Raw genomic sequence first — 25,437 nt, 5'->3', positions numbered from 1 at the left:
ACCAACTCGGCCAGCAGCAGTAACTGATCCTGCGTCCAGTTGGGCTTTCTTTTACGTTTTGGCGACTTCATAATCCACTGTCATTCAACTATTACATTACTTCAATAAGAGCAACATTTCCTTGCTTTAAGTAGTCTATTTAGGCTAATAGGATGTCAATTAACCAAGCAAGTGTTAATGCAAGTGTTGTTTTTCATTATTAGGCAAGTGGAGGTTTTCATTAGGGTATTAGGCTACCTTGATTTAATTTATTTTAATTCACGACTTTTCTCTCTCTCTGCCTTTTTAGAATTACACTTCACTGGGGCCTGCACAAACATGTCATTATATATGCATTTCGATGACATTACTATTATTATTTTGTGTAGGACACAGACATATTTAGATGTCGTAATTCCATGATTTGTTGCGTCTGTGTTATGTTCCGCATGATGGCCCTGTCATCTAACAACCAATCACCGTGATCATTGCGAGGAAGCTCGTGCCTGAGAAGTGACGTCATCCATAGCAACGAAGACTCACTCTTAGTTTAGGAGTTGTCATTTTTTCTTACTAAGAGTAGGTCTGAAAGGCGCTGTGAATAACTTTTAAGAGAAAACTCCTAGCTAAAATATTTTAGTGCGATTTAGGAGTACTCCTAGTGGTAAGATAAAATTCTTTGTGAATACGGCCCCAGGCGTGTTTCTGTGTACTTTGGTGTGTGTGTGTTCTCTTTGTTTCTTCAACTACAGGCTACTTTTCAAATGCCTTTTATGTATCAATTATTATGTTTAAAACTATGACGGTCTAAACCAAAAGTTATGTAATCTACACTACCGTTCAAGTTTGCGGCCAGGAAGATGTTAATGTTTTTGAAAGACATGTCTTATGCTCACCAAGGCTGAAATGATTTGATCAAAAATACAGTACTTTAAAAACATTAATATTGTGAACTGTTGATAACTGTTTCTATTTTCATATATTTTAAAATGTAATTTATTCCTGTAATGGCAAAGAATGTTCTGCATCATTACTTCAGTCTTCAGTCTCACATGAGAAATGAGTCACATGTGTCTCATAATTTCTATTGAGAAATTATTCTGATATGCTGATTTGCTGCTCAAAAAACCTTTATAGTCTTAAAAAAAGTGTTAATATTTTTGTAGAATTTTTTTTTTTTTTTTCAGGATTCTTGAATAAATAGAGAATCCAACAGCATTTGGTTATACTTTATTTTAAGGTGACTTAGTTACATTGTACTTAAAATTAAAATGATAAATTAATAAATAAAAATATAAATTAACTAAATTTCATTACTATAGAGTTTGGTTTAGGGTTAATTACGGTTTCACTTCATTTTGATGGTCCCTTTAACACATTCTGTTGACTATAAGTAACGCTGCACCTACATGTATCTACTATCTCTCATTAGTGTTATTAGAGTATTAGTAGACTGGTAGGGTTAGGGTTAGTAGAATAAGTTGACATAGTTGAAAAGTTACTTATAGTCAACAGAATGTTCAAAAGGGACCATCAAAATGAAGTGTTACCTTAGTTACTTGTAAGTATGCATAATTTACTATAGTACATGTAGTAACGTTAACGTCACCTTAACATAGTGTTACCCAGCATTTTGTTTTTTTAAAGTAGAAATCTTTTGTAGCATTATAAGTATTATTACTGTCACCTTTGATCAGTGTAATGCATCTTTATCCTGAATAAAAGTGTTCATTTCTTTAAAAAAAATAATCTTACTGACCCCAAACATTTGAATGTAGCCTAGTGTAAAACATCTCAATATTTATCATGTGAAAATTATGATATTTTTTTTTACACAAATAACAGCTGTCCCACAATTGTAATTTCCACAACAACCTTTTTCTTTTTAACAAAAAAACAAACAACAACAAAAAAAAACACTCATTTAAGATACCTTACCAATACCAATAGATACCTTAGATGGAGTCATAGCAAACAGATGCTTCTCTGTAGACTTATCTTTGGATGTGTTGGTGCCAGAACTTAGAGCTACTACCAGCATAAAGTCCTGACCACATGCTCCAAATGTCACAATGCTTTTATGAGGGTAAGATCCAAGGACTTTCTAGAAGACACAAGGTAAAGACTCACCTTAACCCTTCACTAATATGAATTGTTTTGAAACAACATGAAAAATTGCTACAGCTCTAAAAAGAACATGTTCACTTACTATAGAGTTAAACTCCAATATGCTGACTCCGTCTTCATGTACTGCCAGCCAAACACGCACATTCTTCTGTGGAGATGAAGTTACGGGCTACAGGGAGAAAGAGAGTATGACTAAGACAATGCCACAGCATTTACACTTTTTTGAGTATTTCAATATTGAAAAAATTGTACGCATCGCCTTTAATCTTAGAAGGAGACTAAAGGCCCGCTCACACCAAGAACGACAACTATAAAGATAACTATATCAGAGCACAATATCGTTCTGTTAATTATAAGCGCTGCTGCAGTTTTGTCCTCTACCACTTTAAATTCTCGAGCTCTTTAAAGCAGGATGGAATCTGATTGGCTGTCAGTGTTTTTTAATTTTTTATCAGCTGGAAAAAATCTTGTTTCTCTGTGCTGTTATTGTTATAGTTGAAGTGTGAAATCTGCTATTCTTTTATATTTAGAACGATTTTTAGAACTTTATCGTTATCTTTATCGTTCTTGGTGTGAGGGGGCCTTAACTCACCTCAGCCTCAAATAGTTTGGCTCCAAAAAATGACCACTTCCGGGCCACTGTCAGGTAGATTCGTATGCACTCTGATGAACTCCGCCCCCTCAGAGATGCCCAGCGGGTAGAGAGTTTCTGCAGCAACTGCCTGAGAATGCATGCATTTCAGTTGGTAAGCCAAAGAAATTCTTTATGTTCATATAGGAGTTTGTTTCACTGGAGGCATAAATACCTCATTTGTTCCTCAGTGGAGGTGTGTCTGTAATGCTTCGGGTAGAAACGCTCTAGAACCTGTTTGAGGGTCTGGTTAGACTTAGTCTGTGCAGCTCCTGAACCACTTGGACTAGAAAATGGGCGCTCAAAGTCCCCAAACTCCACCTGCATGACACAAAACCCATTAGGTTTACGTACTTAAAGGAAATTAAGCCTTTTTTAGGAACATTAAGATGTTTTGGATTATGGCATTATTTCAGTGAAAATTAAGGACATTTTCTCCCCAAATTCTCATTAACGCAATGTGTTAAGACATATTTTTAGTAACTGCCATTATTCTCCATTAACAAATTACTATAATACAATATGTACTTAAATGAGTATGAATTTAAAGCAGTAAAACAAATACTAGTGTGTATAAATACTATACATTTTTTAAATAATTGTTTTGACATGTTAAAGTAATGACACTGATTTATTAAAATAATGTAAAAACACACAAAAAAATGTATCCTACCTAAAATATAGCACATTTTCTTTAGAGGCCCTGTGATATTTTGGATAGAAGTTTCACCATGCATCAAATGTCTTTTATGCATACGTAGATTTGATTGTTTCACTTTTCACTAAACTTAAAATATAGGAATCTATTGATTAAATATTAATTATATGTTTGAAACTATGACAGTCTAAACAAAAAGTTAAATAATAATTAATTAATTCATTATGTATCACGTTAAAAATATTTATATAATTTTGACACAAATTACAATATTTTTTATTTTTTTTTGGTTTTGATTAATTGTCATGAAAATGTTACAATATAAAAAATAAAATTAATGGTAGCCAAAACTGAGCTAATTTTCTTTAGAGGTGCTTTAAGTGATCAGATCCACTGAGAGTCATTTTCTGCATTTGAATTTGCTGACGTCAGTTTGGCCGGTGTGCACTTTGGAGAGAGGGTGTGGGGTCGAAGAAATGTAGTGGGCTGTTTAATTCATTGACAAAGTGGGGTGAAATACACTAATACAGTATCACCTGAACATGTTCTTGACAGGTTTGTAAGATTTATCCAGTAATATAATAGGAGCAACAGAGTGTACCTGAGCAAGCAGGGCGGCCATCTCTAAAGCGAGCTCTTTGTTGACAGGGAAGTGACCAGCTGTAATCTCCTCATTTGTTTGGTATGCCAGAAGCAACCGCTCTCTCTCTGTCTCTCCTCTCATCTGCTGGGAGAAGTACAACCTACAGGGAACAAACACAAATTGCAGGCTGTTGGATGTAGGCTTGTTGATGATGTTCTGTTTAAGAATCTGGGGCGGGATTCACAAAACATTCTTAAGAATACAATTCTTCTTAACTGCCATTTTCTTCTTATTTTCTAACTTAAGAAAAAAGATAAGAATATTTTGTATTCCCAAAAACTTTTCCTAAAAAGGTTATTATCTTTTTTCTTAAGATTGTTGTTGTTCTTGAAGCAATTGTTCTAACATTTAAGAAGCATTCGTATTCCTGAAAAGAATGTTCTTAAAATCATCGTAAATAACTTTTTAAAGTTAGGATAACCTCCAACCTGTCTTAAATCTCCAAAGACAAGATGTTTAATGAATTATTTGAGTTGAATAGTTAAAAAATAGTTAACAAACAAGTATTCTTTACTTCAGTGAGCTTATTGTTTCTGCCTTAAATTATTACATTGTTTAAATTAATAATCTTTTAGCTAACTGTGATTTGTATATGTACATTTCTGAAATTCATAACTAAGACAGTTACCCCTGATAACAGATCACTCTAAATTGTAATGTGGACTGTTTTGAAACTATGTGTATTGTGAAAAGCGCTATACAAATACAGTAAATGTGCAAGTGTCACAGATCAATCATTAAACCTTGATCACTGGAGTGAAGGCGTATACATAATGCATTCACTCTAGCTAGAACTAGTGAGGCAGCACACACACATTCACTCTATGGTACATTCAAATCACAGCGCTGAGTGATTAACTCCCATCAAGCCATTCGCGATGAAAATAGTCTGAGCGCTTATTATGATAACTACAGAATCTGCAGGCAGCGCAAAAAGATGGGATTTGAGGTGTTTTTCATTCAGCGAGTCTTCAGCAATACCCGCCTTTCAATCAAATAACACCAAAGCCTTTCATTTTCTTCTTAGTGCAATTCTTGAAAAATTCTTAAAAAGTTCTCAAATATTTTCTTAAGGAACATTCTTACGAACTTCTTATATTAAGAATTTGCTTGAATCCGACCCCTGTACTCTACCTGTTCTTATAAGTGAGTTTCACCGTCCTGGTATTCTCAGATTTGCCTGTGTGCTGCTCCTTCGAGGCCTGCTCCCATTTTGCAATAATGTCACAGATCTGAGGACACAGCACATTGGTTTGATGATAAAGATGGCTACAAAGTACAATAATTCACTGTCCAGTAGGGAGTGTGTGTGTGTGTGTGTGTCTGACCTTCAGGTTTCCCTGAAGACAGTGCTCAAGGTCTTTGCCAGTGGGGTCATCAGAATAAAGGCTGAAACCGGACTGACCAGTTTTCCTCATGCCTGTGTCCTGGTTCAGCCGACTCTGAAACTCCTCCACTGTGGATGAAGCATCAAAACCAACAACCTGCCATACAAAGACAGACTGTTAGCTTAGACAAGATGGTGAATTACCAATAGTTCGTATGTCATTTTTAAAGACACAGTTCTTCCAAAAATAAAAATTCCCACATTATTTATTCACCTTCATGATGTTCTAAACTGTTATTTTTGTTCTGTGGAATATAAAAAGAGAACGTCTGAACACACCGAGTTCCCAGACTTTTGGCAAATGAATTTCCATGACTTTTTCTTAGATTTTCAGGGTTATTTTTTATTTAATAATTAGGTGGTATGGATCAGTAAGGTTTTAAACACTTAATAAAACTAAGAAAATAATACTTATTCAGCAAGGATGTAATAAATTAAGCAAAAATGAGAGTAAAAAACATGTATAATCTTATAAAAGGTTTACATTTCAAATAAATGCTGTTATTTGAAATTTCTATTCATCAAAAGAACCCTGAAACAAATGTTTCAGTTTCCACAAAAAAGCAACATTGATAATAATAAGAAATGTTTCTTGAGCACCAAATCAGTATATTAGAATAATTTCTGAAGGATCATGTGACACTGAAGACTGGAGTAATGATGCTGAAAAATTCAGCTTTGACAACACAGGTTAATAGTTTAATATATTGCACTAATATTTTACAATATTACATTTTTTAATGTATTTTTTATTAAATAAATGCGGCCTTGGTGAGCATAAGATATTATTTCAAAACCCTTTCTTTTTTACCCCAAAACAGTAGTCTATCAGTAATTTTTAAGGAATTATCTACAATAAGTCTCTTAACAGACAGTTTTCCTCCACACAAGAACAAGAAAAAAACTAGAAAAAATAAATATATTCATTATAATAAACATGTATTACATTAAATTAAATTAGAATTCCCTGAAATTTTCAAGTTTTACTTGCCCATGGGAATTCTCTTTGAAGAATTTTCATGCAGCTGTTTTCTATACAGTCATTACTGAAAAGCAACTTGTATGTTTTGCACTCTTTGGATATCAAACCCAATATGTTGTTGTTAAAGTCATGCTTTACCATTCAAGCTACAGAAACACCACACGATGATTCATAGAGACCATGTCAAGATCCAGAATGCACAATAAACAGTTTTAAATCATCCATATGTCTCTTGCTCTCTATTCCAAGTATTCTGAAGGAAATTCTCAGATGGCTTAGGATATAACGCACACATAAAATGCTAAAACAACTTTTATAATACTTGTATGACTTTTTTGTCATTTTTGGTCACTCATATTGAAATGAGCTGCATGAAGATTTAAAAGAACATCAGGATGAGTAAATAATGACAGATCAATGTTAATTTCTTGATGAACTGTTCCTTTATCATAAAGTATTTTAGAAATGTGTGGACCTGGTAGGTATTGTTAAGGAAGTGTACAGGCACGCTGAAGGGTAAAGAGTGGTGGTAAGGGTTCCTGAGTAAGATTGATAAGATCTCCATACGTGAAGATCGGGCTTGCCGATCCCCTTTTTGCTGCGTCCGCTCCAGTGAACGTTGGCAATAAATTGCATACTTTCCCACCTCCGTCCTGTGAACAATTCAGAAATTGAACAACAGTCAAAGTCAGTGAGTGGAATGTGCTACATGGAATAGTATGATAATTTATCTGATTTACCTTGAATCTCCATATCTTTTGAGATGAACTTGCAAATACCAAAGAGTGGGGTGTGTGGGCAGGAAAAGGCCGACACACAGAGCCAGAAACTGCCACCCCTGTGTTAGAGAAAATGTAACCATCCTCATAAATCACTCCCAAGTTTGGCGAGAGACACAAAACAAAGCCAAGCATCCCCCCTAGTGGTGTGTGTTCACATCACAAGCATGTGATTTTATTACCTGCAGGGTTCCAGGCGCTCCGTGTGGTTGCCTCTTCTGTGTCTGTTTGATAAGCTGGCAGTAGATCTCGTTTTGCAGCTCTGGGTGGGTGAGACACACTTGTAGAGCACACTGGGCAAGAGTCACGTGATAATCTATGGCTGGAGTGTCAATGGCCACATTAATGAAGAGCTGACATGTCTGTAAAGAAGAGAAAAAAATCGTGTTTTTGCCAGTGTTTTGGGGCTATACTCCCCAAATGTGTAATGGATGAACACACACCTTAAATAGCTTGATGGCTTCAGTTTGTAGAGCCTGTGAAGGCAGGGTGGTGAGTGGAGAAGACAGTCCTTCCTTAGTGAAACACAGCATTGGGTGTCTCCAGAGAGGAGACCCTGAGAAGGAATCGGACAAATATGGACTGTTTTTATACAGCTACAGTTTAAAAGGGCAGCATGAGGTCAAAATGAACAACTTGAGAATAAAGTAAATTTATGATAATGTTTGCCATGGTTACATTTTAATAACATATGTCAAATCAGTCTCAGCCTCAAGCACTACACCCACATGCCACAGTCCTTTCATTTAGTGATGTAAACCACCACACAAATACTTGGGGCCCATGAGATCTGGGGGCCCTGCTGGCCATAAACCACTGAATAAATCACTTAGTCACTGCATCTTTTATTTAATACAGATAATAAATTCAATCTGACTATATAATAATAATTATTTTCATTATTAGGGTTAGGACAACAGTAAAATTGCAATATTAATATGTGTGGCTGTCTTAATTTCTTTGCTTTCAAGTGCAAAACTATAGAGGTTTTATTTTGGCAGAAAACCGCTGGGAGACCTTAAACCTTTTCATTTGTTTACAACAGATTTATCAGAGCTTATCATTGTTAGGAAGATGTTTGATGTGGATTGCATTTTCAAATGCAGGTTATAAGTGACCCAAATTCACTTGCAGAGATGGAGTTTGCATGAAGCAGCATTTACTGTGAACCAAGTTACTCCAAAACATTGAAAATACCTACTCATGAGCAGTAAGCCTTATAAATATGGAAAAATCACATCCCCGTTCAAATCCAAACTTTGCTGGAGACCCTAAAAAATGCTAATTTGCCCTTGTGTCCACAGACCATCTAATGCATAGTGAATCTATGCAACTACTGGGAGCCAATTACAGAGATTTAATAACCTCATTATTTGAATTCGTGTTTTTGTGTCAGCCTATTGTTGTAGCATGATCAATAGTGGTTGGTCATTTACAGTAAATGTCTCTTCCTGTCTAAGTTGGTGGTTCTTGGCCAGAATAAGCTACATGGTGGACAAGACTATACCAGTTTTAAACATCCGGCCCTGCAAGATGGATCTAATATTCTGGGATTTGACTCCCATAGCTTATTTTTCAAGAGGCTGATTTTCCAAGGAGGCATGTCTTCTCCTTCTACTGCATGTCTCTGATGTAGGACACTCCACCACAATGAAATATATTAAATTAATAACACGATCATCCAGAATTCAGCTGTTAGTTTCTTACCTGGGTCTCCCTGCATGTTGAGAAGTTTACCAACCAGCTTCTCAAACTCAGTTCCCACCTGCCCCACTGTAGTGCCTGCTGCCACAGACAGATGGTAAAACCAGGCTGTCTACAGGAGAGGAACACATACAAGCAACAATGACGTTTTGTTTCATCATAAACTACCCAAACCTTTAGGATTATCTTTGAATTTATACCTTTTCTGTGCCGTAATGATATTAGATCCCTTGTGAAAAAGAAGTACACTTACTAAAGCATACTTTTAAAAAGAGCACATATTATTAAATTAACATACCGGTACTTTAAAATAATATATTTAAGAGCAAACTGAATTTAATGTTTTGAAATAAAAACATTAGTTTTCCAGTTCCCAGTTCTTGTATTCATTTCCTGTCTTGACCAAGTTGACCAAGGCTGTGTCCAAAATAACCCCCTATACCCTTAAATAGGGCACTATTTTTAACCGATGTACACTCAATGGCTAGAGAATACCCATAATGCACTGTGAGGGCTGTGCCGAATTAATTCCCAGATCTGACCAGAAGATGGTGCCTGCAGCTGAATCCATCCATTTTCCAAACCGCTGGTCCAGTGTGGGTACAGTAATAAAATACATTTATAAATAATTGAATATTAAATAGTTTAATTAAGGTTTATACTGTACATGCTAGTTTCCATGACAGAGTTAAAGATGCATCTTTTCTTTACTACTGTAGCTGCCAGTTTGCTAAGTTTCAAATGTAGGGAGTAGGGAATAGTGAATGGAGGTATATGGGGCAATTTCGAACACAGCTCTAGTTTCCTAGAGTGTGCCTGTTAGTTACTGCTACAACTAGACCCTGCTCAAACTCATCATTGCTGCAACCAACATGACAGAAAAACAGACATTAAAAATGGATCTGGCAGCAGTTTTTCTCGGACCAGTAACTATTCTGTGTTCTATTTTCCAGAATGGCATGGAGATTGAACCATATGTGGAGAAACTCCTGGAATACTGCAACCTGACATCATTGGATGATTGTTCTCTGATGGTCTGTTTGTGGAGTGGGCTTGGCGAGAACATTGGTCGTTTGATGCCAGCGGGAGGTTTCAGCTTGACCCTGGCAAAGGATCTGGACACTGTGCTGTGGCCATGTGGCTCATCATTTACCATCGGTGAGGTGGAGGACAACATCGCCACACAGCTACAGCCATCCCAGTCAACTCCCACCATCCTGATATCGTCAATCATCTACCTAGAGTCAGAGCCATTACCCACCAAAGACCCAGAACCAGAGCCGACTGCAGACGCTGAGCCAGAGCCTATTCCCACCAGTCTGACCAGGTGTGTGAGCCGGTCCCATGTCTGTCCCAGAGGGAGTTTGGTGGAATTGGACAGCCTGGAGTGGCTGATTGACTTGAGCGACACAGAGCCAGCTTCCGTCCTTGTTTCTGCCCTTGAGCAACCTTCTTACCTGCCGATTACCTCAAGCTGTTTAGATATTCCTTCCCGTTCCGCTGGTTTTTCCCAGCACCAAGCCAGTTTCGTCGCCAAGCACTAATCCTATGTCATTGATTATGCTCCCACTCCCACCTCCTCTACCCATGCAGTCATGGTGACATGAAGTCGTCGTCATCATAGGCGTAATTTGCGGGTGGGACATGTCCCCACCACTTTTCTCAGGATCGATATTGTCCCCCACCACGTTTTAAAACATTGCACGGATGCACCTAATGCAAATAAATAAAACATCTCCGGTTAACTAGCAGAGCATTAAATTAGTTCGCTATTAAATAAGAGATCTAGCGCTACAATCTGTTGTTTTTTAAATCAAGCTGAGCGCTCGTGTCCGCTGCTATCAGTGTCATGGATACAGTTGTTCTCTTGTGGCGCGCGCAGTCTTCACTCGTGACGCGCTCTTCAATCTATGGCCGTTGCGGAGACTCTCTATTCGTTCCGGTGAGATCACAAAATAAAATGCACACAAACGTGTCCCTGCTTGATATAGACTGTAACCAATGATGAACATATTCGGTTTTGATGAGAGAGGAAAAAAAAACTATGCGAGTGCGGATTAGAACCCGTAACCTCTGACATGCTTGGCAAAATATCTACCACTAGACCATTTAAGAACTCAGGCATAGTCAGCGGTGCGATGCATTTATTTACGGGTTGAGCAGAGAGGCTGCACAGTTTGAGCAGCGGGCCGCCGGATGGTGTTGCTAAGAACTTGCAATGTATAACTATTATCAGACCAGCCCTCGGGGCCTCGAAACACTTGCGGCCCACCGGGGAAACTCCCGACTCTCCCGATTGCCACTCCGCCCCTGGTGCCCACTAATAATGGCTTGGTCACCCTCCTGGTTCCGCCTGGCTTATCCACCAAACCTCCACCGTGGATCTTCATTATGACTCTGCTCTGGGTCACTCCCAGGTTCCTCCCTCCATTGTCTCCTCTATGGCTCCTTCCTCCATCGTCTCCTCCATGGTGGTTCCCTCTGTCAGCCCCCTCTTGGTCACACCACTTTCTAGCTCTGGGAGGGGTTGTAATGTCAGGTTTATGTTCTGTTTTGGTTTAGTTTTTAAGTGTTCCAAGTTCCCATGTTTTTTTTCCCTGTCTTCCCTTAGTTGACCTAGTTTCCTATGTGTGCCTGTTAGTTAGCAGCCTATTGTGTCCACCTGCCCCTTGTTAATTCACTCATTTAGTCTGTGTATATTGTTGAAATATTTGTTCTATTCTATAGAAAACAATTCCAGAACGGGTTTGAATACTATAAAAGCCAGATGTGTTTTTAAGGCCTTATGGCCTATGTGACTGTGACTACAAAGGTCAAGATGAGAAGTTTGTGCAGTCACTGAGTAGTTTTTGCTTAGTCAGGGATTTTCAAGTAAACGAAAAGTGACAGTGAAAGAATAAGACTATTGTTAAGAGGTATCATGTGGAAGTTCCTTGCCCCTGGGAAGAGTTGATTGTCCTTGGAGAATGTTACATTTTGCCTATGAGAAAGAGTTTACCGACTTCCGGTTTGACGAACCAGGATATGGCGGCTTAGAGAAAGTGCTCCCGACAATTTCGGACAAAGTTACCCACTACAACACAATTATTTAGAAACAAACTTAGTTTTCAGGGTGATTTAAGACAGTGGGTTTTGAGAATGCCCAAAGGGAAAAATAAAAAGTCAAAGCAGACAGAGTTACTCGACGTTGAAGGAGCTAGCCAAACTTCATCGCCTAGCAGCGTAATGGAGGAGGACGATGATGATACGCATACGCAACTCGGAGCGGGTCAAAGTGAGACCGGGGACTTTGGCCTCATACTTAAAGAGCTGAGAGAGTTCAGAAAAGACAGCAGTCAGCAGCTGAATGCGATTCGGGAATAAATAAATAAATCCAATACTAGGATCGAAGAGGCGGAGAGGAGGATTGACGCGACTGAAACACGGTTACAAGTGGCGGAGGATACCGTGCAGGAGCTGCTACACCTTCAGATACATCTAGACGCTAAGCTGACTGATTTAGAGGGCCGCTCCAGGCGAGAAAATATCAGAATTTACGGCGTTAAAGAGGGAGCGGAGGAAAATTCCCCATCGATGGCGATGTATGTGGAGAGCTTGCTGCGGGAGGGCTTGGAGCTTCCAGCTACATTTGAACTTCGAGTGGAAAGAGCTCACCGCGCCTTGATGCCGAGGCCGCCCGGGGAAGCCACGCCGAGGTCCATTGTTGTCAAGATGTCAAGCTACAGGATGAAAGAAGAGCTGTTGAGAATGACCATGGCAAAAGCGAGGATTTCAACATCTTGGGAAAAGAGTCAATCTTGATCACGATTACGCGCCGGATGTCTTGAAAAAGTGAAGGGAGTATGCCGAAGCAAAAGCGGTATTGAAGGAGAAGAAAATCCGATTTCAGACGCCGTTCCCCGCCAGGCTCAGAGTTTTCTACCAGGAAGGAATTGTGATGTACGGTTCGGCGGAGGAGGCTACGGAGGATATGGCGAAGAGGGGGTTCCCGGTGTCGATAATTAAACACCCGGACTCGCTTTTGGAGCGGATCCAGCGGTTCACGTGGCATACCGTCAAGAGACCAGGGAACCGGCACAGAGCTGGCAGGGTTTCAGATTTTAAGGAACAATTACAGGCTTTTAGACACCAGGATTCAGGTTGACTGTTAGTTAACTGAAAATTGCTTTGTGCGAGTTAGCTGGAAGTATAACGGGTGAGTCCGTTGAGTCGTTATTTTCTTTTTCTTTTTTGCTCGGGACTCCCAGTAGAGAGAGGAATTAAGTCCGTTAACACGTCCTGCTTATTAAAGAGGCATTGAACGGGCTGCATAACTAAGATTATAATGTAAACGTCGGGGGGATTTTCTTTTATATGTTGCCAAGACAGAGTCGATATCATGCATGAAGGCCCTCTCCCATCTGTTAGGGGGGAGGCTTTACCTCAGAGCCCTTTTTCCATCAGGGCTTCACCAGGGTCAATATTAAGACCCCACAGTTGGAAGTCTTTTTATTTCTGTCTTTATTGTTCTTATTGTGTTCTCTGTGTTGCAGCAGTTCTTGCTGCCATTCTATGTTGTTTGTGGGGTATATCCTGGGATTCTTTTTGTTACTCATGGTCAATTAGCGGGATGATTTTTTTTTTTTTTTTTTTTTTCCTCTCTCTAATTTTTCCCCTTAGTATACTGAATGCAATCAGTTAAAATAGCAACTTATAATGTGAATGGCCTTGTCAACCCCATCAAGAGAAGTAAGATATTAACTAAACTAAAGAGAGAGAGAGTTGAGGTGGCGTTTTTACAGGAAACGCATCTTTCCGATACAGAACATGCTAAATTAAAACGATTGGGTTTTAAGCATCAGTACTCATCATCGTATAAGGCGGGGCACAGGAGGGGGGTGCAGGGCCGTCCATAAGGGGGGATAAAGGGGAACGTTTTCTGGGGCCCAGCTGCTAGGGGGGGCCCATGCAGTCCAGCAATAATTATGTTCATCCTAAATATACGCAAAGGTTACCATATTTTATTTTTAACCAAAATAGCACCATTTATTGTTGAAAGTGAGAAAAAAATGCATTTTATTTAATGTTGCTTGAGTAAAATGTAGCCTGTGTCATAATTAAACACCCCTCTCCTGAAAATGGTCTGAGTAGGCTATTTTTTGTTGTACTTAACGCAAAGTCAAAACGCCAGTGCTTCGTGCCAGTTCGCAGTCAGCAGCGCAAGTGAGTGACACACGATGGAGTGCGCGAATTGACGCGGTAAGACCATAGACAGTAAAAGAAAAAGTAAGACCTATTGCTCACCATCTCCCCAGTGTGATTGAAGCAATCGATTGCCTAAAATCGTCCTGTAAATTATCTAATGAGGCCTTATCAGATGCGAGGACTGAGAGAATATTTCATGTCATTTACAGCAGTTGTCATGTGCACTGTCCGGCTAAAACTACTCCAACATATCGAAGATAGGATGGAATTTGCTTCTGCAGAGTGGCAGCCTTGGTGTGTTCACACCGAACGCGAATAGAGCGTCAAATACGCGTCTATCGCGTCTAGTTAAACGCTTGAATCTTCCGCTCGAGTTCAAATTTTTCAACTTGCGCGGAAGACGTTCGCGGAAAACGCGTCGCCCAATTCTCGTCATTCGCGACGCCCGGCGCGACTGATGTGTCTATTCGCGTCTTTGCATTGACTTTGTATGTAATCTACTTGCGCAAATAATTAAATTGGCGTTCGGTGTGAACACACCATTTGATATTGGACAGGTCGCGGGAATGGGGTTGTTTCATGACAATTTTCTTTTTTTTCATTGGTTGTTGCGTTAAATCATACCCAGATATAATAGTGCTATTTTCTGATTGGCTTTTGTGTAGCTCGACTAACAACTCAGGGGAGACGCGCTTGATTCCTGCCGGGTCCAAAGTGAGAGTGGCGCGGCAAGAGACATTTTGGTCGCTGCGGCATATTAAATATATTATAAATCGTTTTTCTGCGTGAGAAATACAATGTGTGGCGGGAGTGTGTGACAAAAGACCGAAATGAGTGACTGTCATGCTCAATGCGTGACACTTGAGAGCCCTGTGTGTGTGTGTATGTGTGTATGTATGTGTAACTATACACACACACCCCATCACTGAGTAACGGTACTGATCCACTTGTCCGTGCGACACTTCAGTCGCGCCGCACTCCACTTTATTCCTATGGGTGACGTCACGCGACTTTAACGCACCCGCAAAGCATCCCGGGAAGGCGGCGCTTCATTTGGAAAAATGCTGCGCGTCAAAAAGCTGGCCGATGCCCAGCTTTATGCAAATGAATCCGTCAAACGCGACGCGTCTATCCAATAGAAGTAGTCTCTCGAGGGGCCTTTGTTCTAGACTGGCCGCTGGGTCAAAACCACGCCCATAGCGGTAAACTTGAGGAACGTGCATCAACTTACAAATGTGGAGAGGGTGCGACACCACGCTTCAGTCGTGTCGCAAAAGTGGATCAGTACCGTGTGTCTCTCTCAGTTAAATGTAGCCTATGTGTTAATGTAGGAGAGAGAGAGAGCACACGCATGATATGAGTAGCCTATTGGAGATTTGGGGAGGGCCCATTCACTGGACCTTTTCAGGGGCCCAGTCATTTCTGTGGGCGGGCCAGGGGGGGTGGCAGTATTGATATCCAACAAGACTAGTTTTGAACCCATTTTTGAACAAAAAGGACACAGAGGGAAGATTTATTCTAGTGAGGGGAAATTTAGGGGGCTCATTGGTTACTCTATTTAACATCTACGCTCCTCCTAACTCTGACTGGAAGTTTTTTAAACAGATATTTGATTTGATAACAGCAGAGACCCATGGGGTACTAATCTGTGGGGGGGATCTCAACATTAGACTAAATCCCAAACTGGACGCCTCAAATACACACACAGTCCAGCCCAATTTGATAAGTAAAAAGATCAATCTGTCTATGAAAGAAATTGGGTTAATTGATATCTGGAGAGAATTAAACCCTTCAAAGAGAGACTACACCTTTTTTTCAAATCCACACTTGGCGTACTCGAGGATTGATTATTTTCTTACTTTTGCTCAAGATCTAAAGAGGGTAGTTGGCTGCGATGTGGGGAACATGGACCTTTCAGATTATAGCCCCATTTATTTAAAACTAAATCTGGAACAGTACCGGAAAGACACCTTATGGAGGTTAAATACATTTGTACTGATTCAGATGAAGGAACAAATTAAGAGGGATATTGCTGAATATTTAGAACAGAATGACAATGGGGAAGTTCCCCTTACAATATTATGGGATGCATGTAAAGCTGTGCTTCGAGACAAGATAATTGGATACAGTGCTCACCTAAAGAGAGTAAGACAAAAAGAGCTAATTCAGTTGGAAGTAGAATTAAAACAATTGGAACAACACCACAAAGATACAAATGATAAAAAAGATAGAGAGCTACTTAGGAAGAAAAAGAATGAAATAAATGAGACTTATACAAAGGATGTACAAAAAAAGTTAATTTTTACAAAACAGAAATATTATGAAGGGGGTGGGAAAGCTAGCAAATTGTTAGCTTATAGGCTGAAAAAAACAACAAGCAGAGAATTCAATTCATAAAATAAAAAATCCTATTACTAATTCTATGCATTACAAATTAAACGAAATACAAGATTGTTTTGAAAATTATTATAAAAAACTATATTCCCAGCCTCAAATAGATGGAGAGAAAATGGAAGATTTCTTTCAGAAAATTCATCTCCCTAAATTGAATAGTGAACAAAGTAGGAATCTTGTAGCAGAAATAACAGAGAAAGAAATTCGCTCAGCCATATCGCATCTTAAACCAAATAAGGCTCCAGGTCCGGATAGGTTCCCTTCCGAATGGTACAGAGTCATGGAGGGTTCTTTGACCCCTGTGCTGCAGTTACACCTTTAACTGGGTTCTTAAAGAGAACAGTATACCTCCCTCTTGGAGGGAGGCGGTAATATCTTTAATTCTGAAGGAGGGGAAGGACAAATCTGAATGCGGTAATTTTAGACCAGTAAGCGTGTTGAACCAGGATTATAAAATATTTACTCATATACTAACCAAACGATTAGAGGGACTGCTACCATTAATTATTAGTCTTGACCAGACAGGTTTTATTCGCGGAAGACAAACTCAAGATAGTATCAGAAGGACTTTACACGTAATTAACCATGTAACAGAAAATAATTTGGATGCAGTACTAGTAGGGCTGGACGCAGAAAAAGCTTTTGACTGTGTAAATTGGTCTTTTTTGTACAAAGTTTTGGACAATTTTGGATTTCATAGTCCCTTTTTTAAAACATTACGAGCTCTCTACGATAGCCCAAGGGCAAGAATTAAAATAAATGGGGCTGTCTCTAGCCCCTTTTCATTTGAAAGAGGAACAAGACAGGGCTGCCCAATTAGCCCCCTCCTGTTTGCAATCTTTATTGAGCCCCTGAGCCAATGGATCATTCAGGACAACAATATTAAAGGAATCGTTATGTATGGGGGAGAACAAATTATTTCGTTGTTCGCTGATGATGTACTGGTGTATTTAACTGAACCTGAACGATCTTTGGCACGGCTATTGGAATTATTGGAGCAATACGGATCCTTCTCGGGATACAAACTGAATGTTCCCAAAACACAAATTCTATGTTTTAATTACAGCCCTTCTGTAAATATGAAAAAAAAGTATAATTTAAAATGGGACTCGGCTTCAATTAGATATTTGGAGGTGAACATTCCAATAGACTTGACAACTTTGTTCTCACTTAACTACCTCCCCTTGAACAAAAAGATTAGGGAAGACATAAGGAGATGGGATCTTTTACCTTTTCTTAATTTCGGATCACGTGTGGAATCTGTCAAGATGGTTATTTTGCCGAAATTGATGTATCTCTTTCAATCTCTTCCACTAGATATACCCGACCAACAATTTCAGGAGTGGGACAAGCATATTTCAAGGTTCATTTGGCAGGGACGAAGGCCAAGAATTAGATACCAGAGTTTACAATTGACAAAAATCAAGGGCGGGGTGGCTCTCCCATGCTTAAAAGACTACTATACCGCTGCTCAACTGAGGCCATTAATATGCTGGTGCAACCCAGATTACTGTGCTAGATGGAAGGAGATTGAAGGCGCTATGTCAGATAAATTTCCAATTCAGGCTGCAATTGGGGACAAGGATTTGTTGTACAATTTAAAGGAATTGGGAAACCCATGGATGTGTTTGTCACTTAAGATATGGAACAAGGTAATAGCTCAAAGTAACCTGAAGGATGGGGTAAAGGTCTTGAGATGGTGTGCATTTGATACAGATTTTTTGCCTAATAGATGGGACGCAAGATTTAAGAGATGGACTTCGCAAGGTTTAACAGCATACTGTACATTTTTGCATAAGGGTACTATGAATAGCTTTCAAAATCTGAGGAAGCAATTTGGCTTAGATTAGGACGATTTTTACAGATTCCTTCAGGTCCGGCATTATATTGACCAAATGCAGAAGAGGTGTACAATAGTAGGCTGGGATAACATTCTGTTAAAAGTGTTTATAGAGGCTTATCTTGCTGGCTCTAATCGGAAGCTCATCTCAAGAATATACAAGGGGCTACAACAAACAAAAGGTAGTTCAATGTATGTAAAGCAAAAATGGGAACAGGAAGGAAACTTTGTTCTAAAGGAAGAAGATTGGGAGAACTTATGTGAGATACAGTGGAAAACTTCCAGTTCATCTTTATGGCGAGAGTTTTGCTGGAAAAACCTTATAAGGTTTTTCATTACTCCAGCTCAAAAGAAGCACTACACCAATTCTTCGGCTTGTTGGCGACAATGTGGGTGCCACGAAGCAACTCATTTGCACATTTTCTGGTCCTGTACATTATTGATTCCATTTTGGAGGGAGGTTTATAAAGTTTTGCAAAGCATTTTTCAGATGGACATTCAATTTAAATTTGAATCTTTATATTTAGGTGCCTTAACAACAGAAAATGTTTCTTCTCATGTCAAATACTTATTTCAGATCTTAAGTGCTGCTAGTAGAAAAGCTATTACTAGAAGGTGGTTAAAACCAGGAAAACCCACCATGGAGGAATGGATTGACATTATCTACGATATTTTCAAGATGGAAAGGATTACTTTTGCTTCGAGACTGCAACAGGGAACTTTTTTGAAAAGATGGGAAAGATGGATAACATATATCACTCCATTACGCCCTTCATTTGTTTAAAGTGGATTTGGGTGTCCCCTTTTTTTTTATTATTATTTTTTTTTTATTCCCCCTCGGAAGAGGGCTTTATGAGTCATTAAGGTTTACCCCAACATGTTTGTTCAGTTTTCATTCTGATTTTACTATGTTTAAAAATGGTTATGAGTATGTAATGTAGAATGAATGCCTAATGGGTCCTGGTTTTCTTTAGTACTGTGTACCGAGCCTGTGAAACTTTTTTTTTTGTGTGTGGGTTATTATTGTACAATTGCAAATGGCTTAATGAGAAGTATGACAGATAATGTCATTGACTGTAATGTATGGACCTGTAAAATCAAAATTAAAAAAAAGAATTTAAAAAAAAAGAGAAAGAGTTTACCATCAATTGGTAGAATGCCACAATTAGAGAGAAAGGCAAAATATGTAGAACTTCATGGTGGGAAAACAGGAGGTAAACATTACTTTACCAGACGTTATGTCACTTGGTTATTGCAAAATAACATAAGAACAAGGCATACTAATTGCGCTTTGGCTAAAGGAAAATTCTGATGTCCCGCAGCCTTCTCGGCTTTGTTCGTTTGTTCAATAAAGTCTTATTTTGATTTCTGGAACTCTGGAGCTTCATTTGCAAGAAAGAGATGACTTTTCTCCACAACTATACAGTATATACTCCCTGTTCAGTTCCTTGTCCATTCTTATGTCTTTTCGTATGTCTGTTTTAAGTGGTTGTTCTTTTCCTGCATGTTGCTCTCTCTCCTGAGTGTATTTGATACTTTGAGCTGTACTGCTGCAACTAGATCCTGCTCAAACTCAACCTTCCAGCAACCAAAGTGACACAATTAATATCTTCACATTCATTTGAAATTGTCCTATGACATGCGATTCATCTAAAATTAAAAGTTGAGTCCACACATACACTACATATACTATATACTACTGTTATAAAAATCACATCATATTAAGATACATTTCAGTTGGATCGCTAATCATCCACATGGGAACATCCACAGTGCTTGGACCCAGATGATAGTCGTGTCCTCGTAAATGGGAAATTCCTATTTCCCAATATAAACTTTTAACTGGAATGCCTCCTCAAGTCAGAGTTGAAACTGGAAAACTCGGTGGAATTGCAACAGCCCAGAATTTAGAATCCAATATGGCTGTGCAGCGCATCAACTGTAGTGAAACCGTAATATATTGTTTACTGGCACTTCTGTTTCTCTGTGTCTCAAATTCAGTGGTGCGCACAGTACTATCCAACCTCTATTTGTGTACATAATTCTTCGGCATTATCTGGGCAAAATTCCACTTTTTTGTGTGTTTGCATTCCGAAGAGCAAGCACAACAAATGTTTGCCTGGACGCATCCATCTTAGTTTTCCGACCTTTGTACTGGAACAAGGTGAACTCGCGTGTGATGACATTCAAAGCTCCTACATCCCTTTTCCCAGGTAAATGGAATGCAGCATTACTTATATTGTCTAGTTTAGAAAATACTCTCTTTAAGTACACTTATTGTACATTTTTATTTCATTAATATTAGATTATGTGCATGCAAATATTTCTTAAATATACAAGTGCACATCCAATAAAATTAAGTGCACTTCCCTTCCACAAGGGATGTGCAAGAGGTATTTGTGGTTGTATTTAAGTATAATTCAGTATGGCTTGCCTACTGTACCTTCTCATGTGGTGAGTCAATGAGCAGGTATGTCGGGCCCTGGCTGATTGACTGAATGGACAGGGTATACTGAGCAGAGACTTCAGCCAAGTCACATGACTTATGCACTTCCTCCACACAAGCCTCCCACAGTTTGATCTGACCTAGAGGAAACTTGGTAGGGAAATACAATATTAGTGCATGCACGCATACAAATATCCTCTGCAAGATGACTCTGATTTAAGGAGACGAAATACCTTGTCCTCTTGACTTCTGAAGTAGTAGAGAATCTTCCCAAAAAGCACACACCACACATGCTTAGAGTAGCCATGTTTCACCTTAAAGAGTCAGAGACAACATATAACACACAGCAATCAAGTTATAAACGGCTACAACTTAAAAAAAAAAGAAATTAATACTTTAATTCAGCAAGGATTCATTAAATTGATCAATAGTGACAGTATATACATTTTTTTTAGGTTACAAAATATTACCATTTCATATAAATTCTGTTCTTTTGAACTTATGTTCTTTTGAATGTTTCACAGTTTCCACAAACATATGAAGCAGAAAATAATGAACATTGAACATAATAATAGGAAATGTTTCTTGAGCACCAAATCAGCATATTAAAATGATTTCTGAAGGAACATATGACACTGAAGACTGGAATAATGGAAACTACTGAAAATGTAGCTTTCTTTAATAACATTAAAAAAAATCTAACCACAAACTTTTGAACAGTAGTGTGTCACGGTCGGTGGCTGAAATTAAGTGCACAACGAAGGAGATACTCAAAATAAATCTTTAATCTAAGATTCAAAATAATAACCAGGAGAATAAGTGTACGTTTACACGACAACGATATGCTTAAAACTGAGACGTTTTTCCTCTGAGTTTTCCACGTACAGACGACATCATTGTCAAAACGATGCCCATTCACAAGGATCTGCGAAAACGACTAAAAACCCTGTATTCTACTGCAGGCCGTTAGATGGCGATGAAACACTATAGACTGAACATTATACGCATGTGCATGACGTCATCGTCTTCAGAGATTCGCGTTTTTGTTGTTTACACGGAGACCATTTTCAAAAACTTGTACTTTGAAACCCGTTTTCAAAACTTTGCGTTTTCAGGCACCCAAAACGCCGTTGTCATGTAAATGAACGACCAAAGCGCATAGAAATATTTTAGTTGAAGACGGTGTCATGTAAACAGCCCCTAAGAGGAAACAACTACAAACACACTGACATCCAACAATGCACAACAAGGAACTAACACAAAGTGTGGTCTTAAGTACAAGGGCAAACAAAGGAGCTAACGAGATAATTAATGAAACACACCTGAACTGAGGACTCAAATCTGTAACCATAGAAACAAACAGGCAGGGAATGGAGGAGAACTGAACCAATTAACAAACTAACCGCTAGCTAACACAGGCCACATTTACACATAGCCGGGTATTTAGAGAAACAAATATTTCCCCCCCTCCGTTTTCAATAAAAACATAGTGCACACAACACCGTTTTCAAAAAAGTTGTCATTTACATCAACCCGCATAAATACGCCGTCGAGCGCCATCATAACTATGCCAAACCTATGGGCATCAGTGTTGGGAGAAATATAAAGCCATGCAAGCCAATCAGAATCCTCAGAATTGAAAACAACAAATAACACAAGCGACTTCCTGTTCCTTTCAAAGTATTCAAAGTCCTTTCAGTTGTATTTGCAAATGCAAACAGGCCAAAAGCCTTTGCACAAAAGTTAAAATGAGTACCACCTTAACAGCATCAAAAAATGAAAATTGAATCAAAAACCGAACAGAACACGTGACAGTGCATAATACAAATGATTTTTCTTTTCTACAGAATACCTTCGTCAGGTGTCCTTTCATACTGGGCCGTACGTCTGGGTGTGTGAACAGCGGACTAGCAGCTTTGATCCTCAGGACGCTCTGCAGAACCCTCAGCCACTCCTCCAGGAGGTTCGGAGAATCTGCTTTCAGATTACACACACTTTTACCTGTCACCACCTGAGGGGACACAACATCAACATGGACAGTCATGTGAAATAACATGCTCCTATATCTGAGATGTATGAACAAACGCTCTCTCTCTCTCTCTCTCTCTCTCTCTCTCTCTCGCACACACACACACACACACACACACACACACACACACACACACACACACACACACACACACACACACACACACACACACACACACACACACACACACACACACACACACACACACACACACACACACACACACACACACACACACACACACACACACACACACACACACACACACACACACACACACACACACACACACACACACACACACACACACACACACACACACACACACTTTACCTGAAGCATCTGTTTCCCATCACCACGTGCTATAGTGCTACATGCGTTCAGATCAATCTGGCCTTGGGGCTTATGGATGACATCACTCTATGAAACAAAATCAAAGAATCTCAGGAAACTATTTGTAGCTTGACCACCATATTGCAGTCATTGGGTCAGCCAGTTAACCTAATATATTGTTAGCATATAGTTATATTTTTAAGCTAATTATATGGCATCAATTAAAAAGTGTGTAGAAAGTGCTTTAAAGAAAACGTACAATAAAAAAAAACAGTAAAAGTAAAACAAGATAATAAAATAGGACAACAAACAAATTTAAAGTAGTAAGAGCCATTTAAACTGACTGGTGATTTGAAGTAGAGAAGCTCCCCATCCTTCAGAACAAACCAGTGCCTCTTCCATGTTTTCTTCCATGTCTTTACCATCTTGAGAAGATACCCAGACTTCTCCATAGACTCCTGAGATACAACACATTCTCATTTGGTCTCACAGGTGTGACTCACTGAAAAGCACAAATGTGTGCATATGTACATGTGTCTTACACTCTTGCCGTTGTCACTGTTGGAGGAGCAGGTCTTTGGTAGTTTGTTTTCAGGTTCAGAGCACTCCGTATCAGTGGAGTAAGCGTCAGGAGGTATGGCATAGTCGCACTCAGATGTCATAGAAGATAATGACACAGCTAAGCAAAACACAACACATTCATTAAAGGTGCAGTATGTAAGAATGACAACTAGTGGTTGAAATAAACCTGCAGTCCAATTCAAAATATCGGAGATTGTGGTTTCTCCCGCCACCTGCTCCTCAGACTGGACGGTGCTCACACGAAAATTGGCAACGTGCAGTATCATAGACCAAAACAATAACAAACATTCCAGCCTGAAAACACATTTCAAAGTAAAATAACTGGCTGTAGAAGTGTTTTTCAGAAAAACAAGTATGTGAACTTAGCATGTTTCCTCAATATATGCAGACATATTATGGTATTTTTATGCTTTAGTAGAGTGAAAAAGTTACATACAGCACCTTTAAGGTGTGTTTGTCTGTAAAGTATATAAAATCCCTATAAAATCTTTTTTAATGGGCCAATTTTTAAAGCAAAAAGCAAGTATAATCAATTTAATTCATAAGCCATTAAAGGTGGGGTATGTGATTTTCTTTTTTGACCATTTTTTCAAAATCACTTGAAATCCAATTCCTAACCCACTTACAGCCACTGAGTTAGAAGCACTGAAATGAAAATTAAGCAATTGAATCATCTGTGGAACGGTCAGGACTCGAAAAACTCCAGCCAATCATCTCCAAGACCACCTAGAATCATTGGACAGTCAGTGCGTCAAACAAACGGTCGCACCATACCCCCAGACTGCACTCATAAAGAATACATATTTTAGAGCAATGTTCCAGTGTATTTATTACGCGGACAGACCCACTGGGTAGCTGTGATTGAAGGTCTTGCTCAAAGGTACAATGGTGATAACTCATGGATTGATACTTTCAGGGAACAAACCTGCAGGTGCTTGGTTACCAACCCTGATCTTTAATAACTGCTGCATAATGTGTGTACCTCTCTTAAGTGACCGAGGGCTTCCTCGGCTGCTGCTCTTGTGTGACTCTGATCCAGAGGTCTGACAGTTTTCCTCCTCTCCAGAGTTAGACTGACACTCCTCAGAACTGTCCTCCTCAGAACTACACGACTCCTCAGAGAACTGAATGTTGCATAACAAAGTCGCCTTCTATGAGAGTAAAAACAAATGTGGCAATCAACATAATTAAAATATTTGCTTCTTTTACTGATAGAAATTCAGACTCCTATGCAAAAACAATTTCTACAATTAACACTGCTGAGTATCACAATCTTACAGTGTGACAGCCACACACTCCAACAGACAGATAAAGACACACACAGGTCCCTACCCCTTTCATTGAGGTGAAGACAGGTGTATTTGTGTTCCTGTAGATGAGGGATGTGTAGAGCATGTAGGCGGGGCATGAGGATGGGTGGGAGGAGTCTGGAAGAGGAGGATAGGACATCACTAGCTGTCAGTAAATGCACAATATGATTTAGGCAAGTAAGAAATGATCCTTGATTACTTTGCTGGCCTTGGACTAATATTTACATTTCTATGCAACAATCATTGGCCAAACGTCATTCTATAACCATAACTTAAAACTACAGCTATTAAAATCAAAGGGTTTATACAAGTAAATAAGAATATTGTTTAAATCTCTAAACCCAGCCCTAATCTGTGAATGAACTGTAATTGTTCAGGGGAATTTGGGCGAATCTCTGGGAAATTTGTCAAGAACTTTTCTATCTGAAC

General features: G+C 39.1%; 1 protein-coding gene across 1 annotated transcript in view; it reads right to left on the bottom strand.

Annotated features, from left to right (window-relative positions):
- The window catches only part of plekhh2 (pleckstrin homology domain containing, family H (with MyTH4 domain) member 2), a 49,888-nt gene that overhangs the window by 1,222 nt on the left and 23,229 nt on the right, over nucleotides 1–25,437 (bottom strand). The window contains exons 10-29 of the mRNA XM_056272455.1: nucleotides 25,031–25,125; nucleotides 24,681–24,849; nucleotides 23,659–23,795; nucleotides 23,461–23,574; nucleotides 23,117–23,203; nucleotides 22,607–22,765; nucleotides 20,988–21,068; nucleotides 20,752–20,904; nucleotides 8,894–9,002; nucleotides 7,630–7,742; nucleotides 7,369–7,548; nucleotides 7,148–7,245; nucleotides 6,883–7,060; nucleotides 5,367–5,522; nucleotides 5,173–5,270; nucleotides 3,997–4,138; nucleotides 2,913–3,058; nucleotides 2,699–2,828; nucleotides 2,189–2,275; nucleotides 1,934–2,083 (exon numbers count right to left, since the gene is read on the bottom strand). Coding sequence (XP_056128430.1) covers nucleotides 1,934–2,083; nucleotides 2,189–2,275; nucleotides 2,699–2,828; nucleotides 2,913–3,058; nucleotides 3,997–4,138; nucleotides 5,173–5,270; nucleotides 5,367–5,522; nucleotides 6,883–7,060; nucleotides 7,148–7,245; nucleotides 7,369–7,548; nucleotides 7,630–7,742; nucleotides 8,894–9,002; nucleotides 20,752–20,904; nucleotides 20,988–21,068; nucleotides 22,607–22,765; nucleotides 23,117–23,203; nucleotides 23,461–23,574; nucleotides 23,659–23,795; nucleotides 24,681–24,849; nucleotides 25,031–25,125 — 2,582 coding nt within the window. The remainder of the gene's footprint in view (nucleotides 1–1,933; nucleotides 2,084–2,188; nucleotides 2,276–2,698; nucleotides 2,829–2,912; nucleotides 3,059–3,996; nucleotides 4,139–5,172; nucleotides 5,271–5,366; nucleotides 5,523–6,882; nucleotides 7,061–7,147; nucleotides 7,246–7,368; nucleotides 7,549–7,629; nucleotides 7,743–8,893; nucleotides 9,003–20,751; nucleotides 20,905–20,987; nucleotides 21,069–22,606; nucleotides 22,766–23,116; nucleotides 23,204–23,460; nucleotides 23,575–23,658; nucleotides 23,796–24,680; nucleotides 24,850–25,030; nucleotides 25,126–25,437) is intronic.

This window comes from Rhinichthys klamathensis, unplaced genomic scaffold (genome assembly GCF_029890125.1).
Source record: "Rhinichthys klamathensis goyatoka isolate OS25496 unplaced genomic scaffold, OSU_Roscu_1.1 h1tg000338l_1, whole genome shotgun sequence".
Lineage (NCBI taxonomy): Eukaryota > Metazoa > Chordata > Actinopteri > Cypriniformes > Leuciscidae > Rhinichthys > Rhinichthys klamathensis.
The sequence above is the reverse complement of the archived record's forward strand: the minus strand, read 5'-3'. Positions and strand labels throughout refer to the sequence as shown.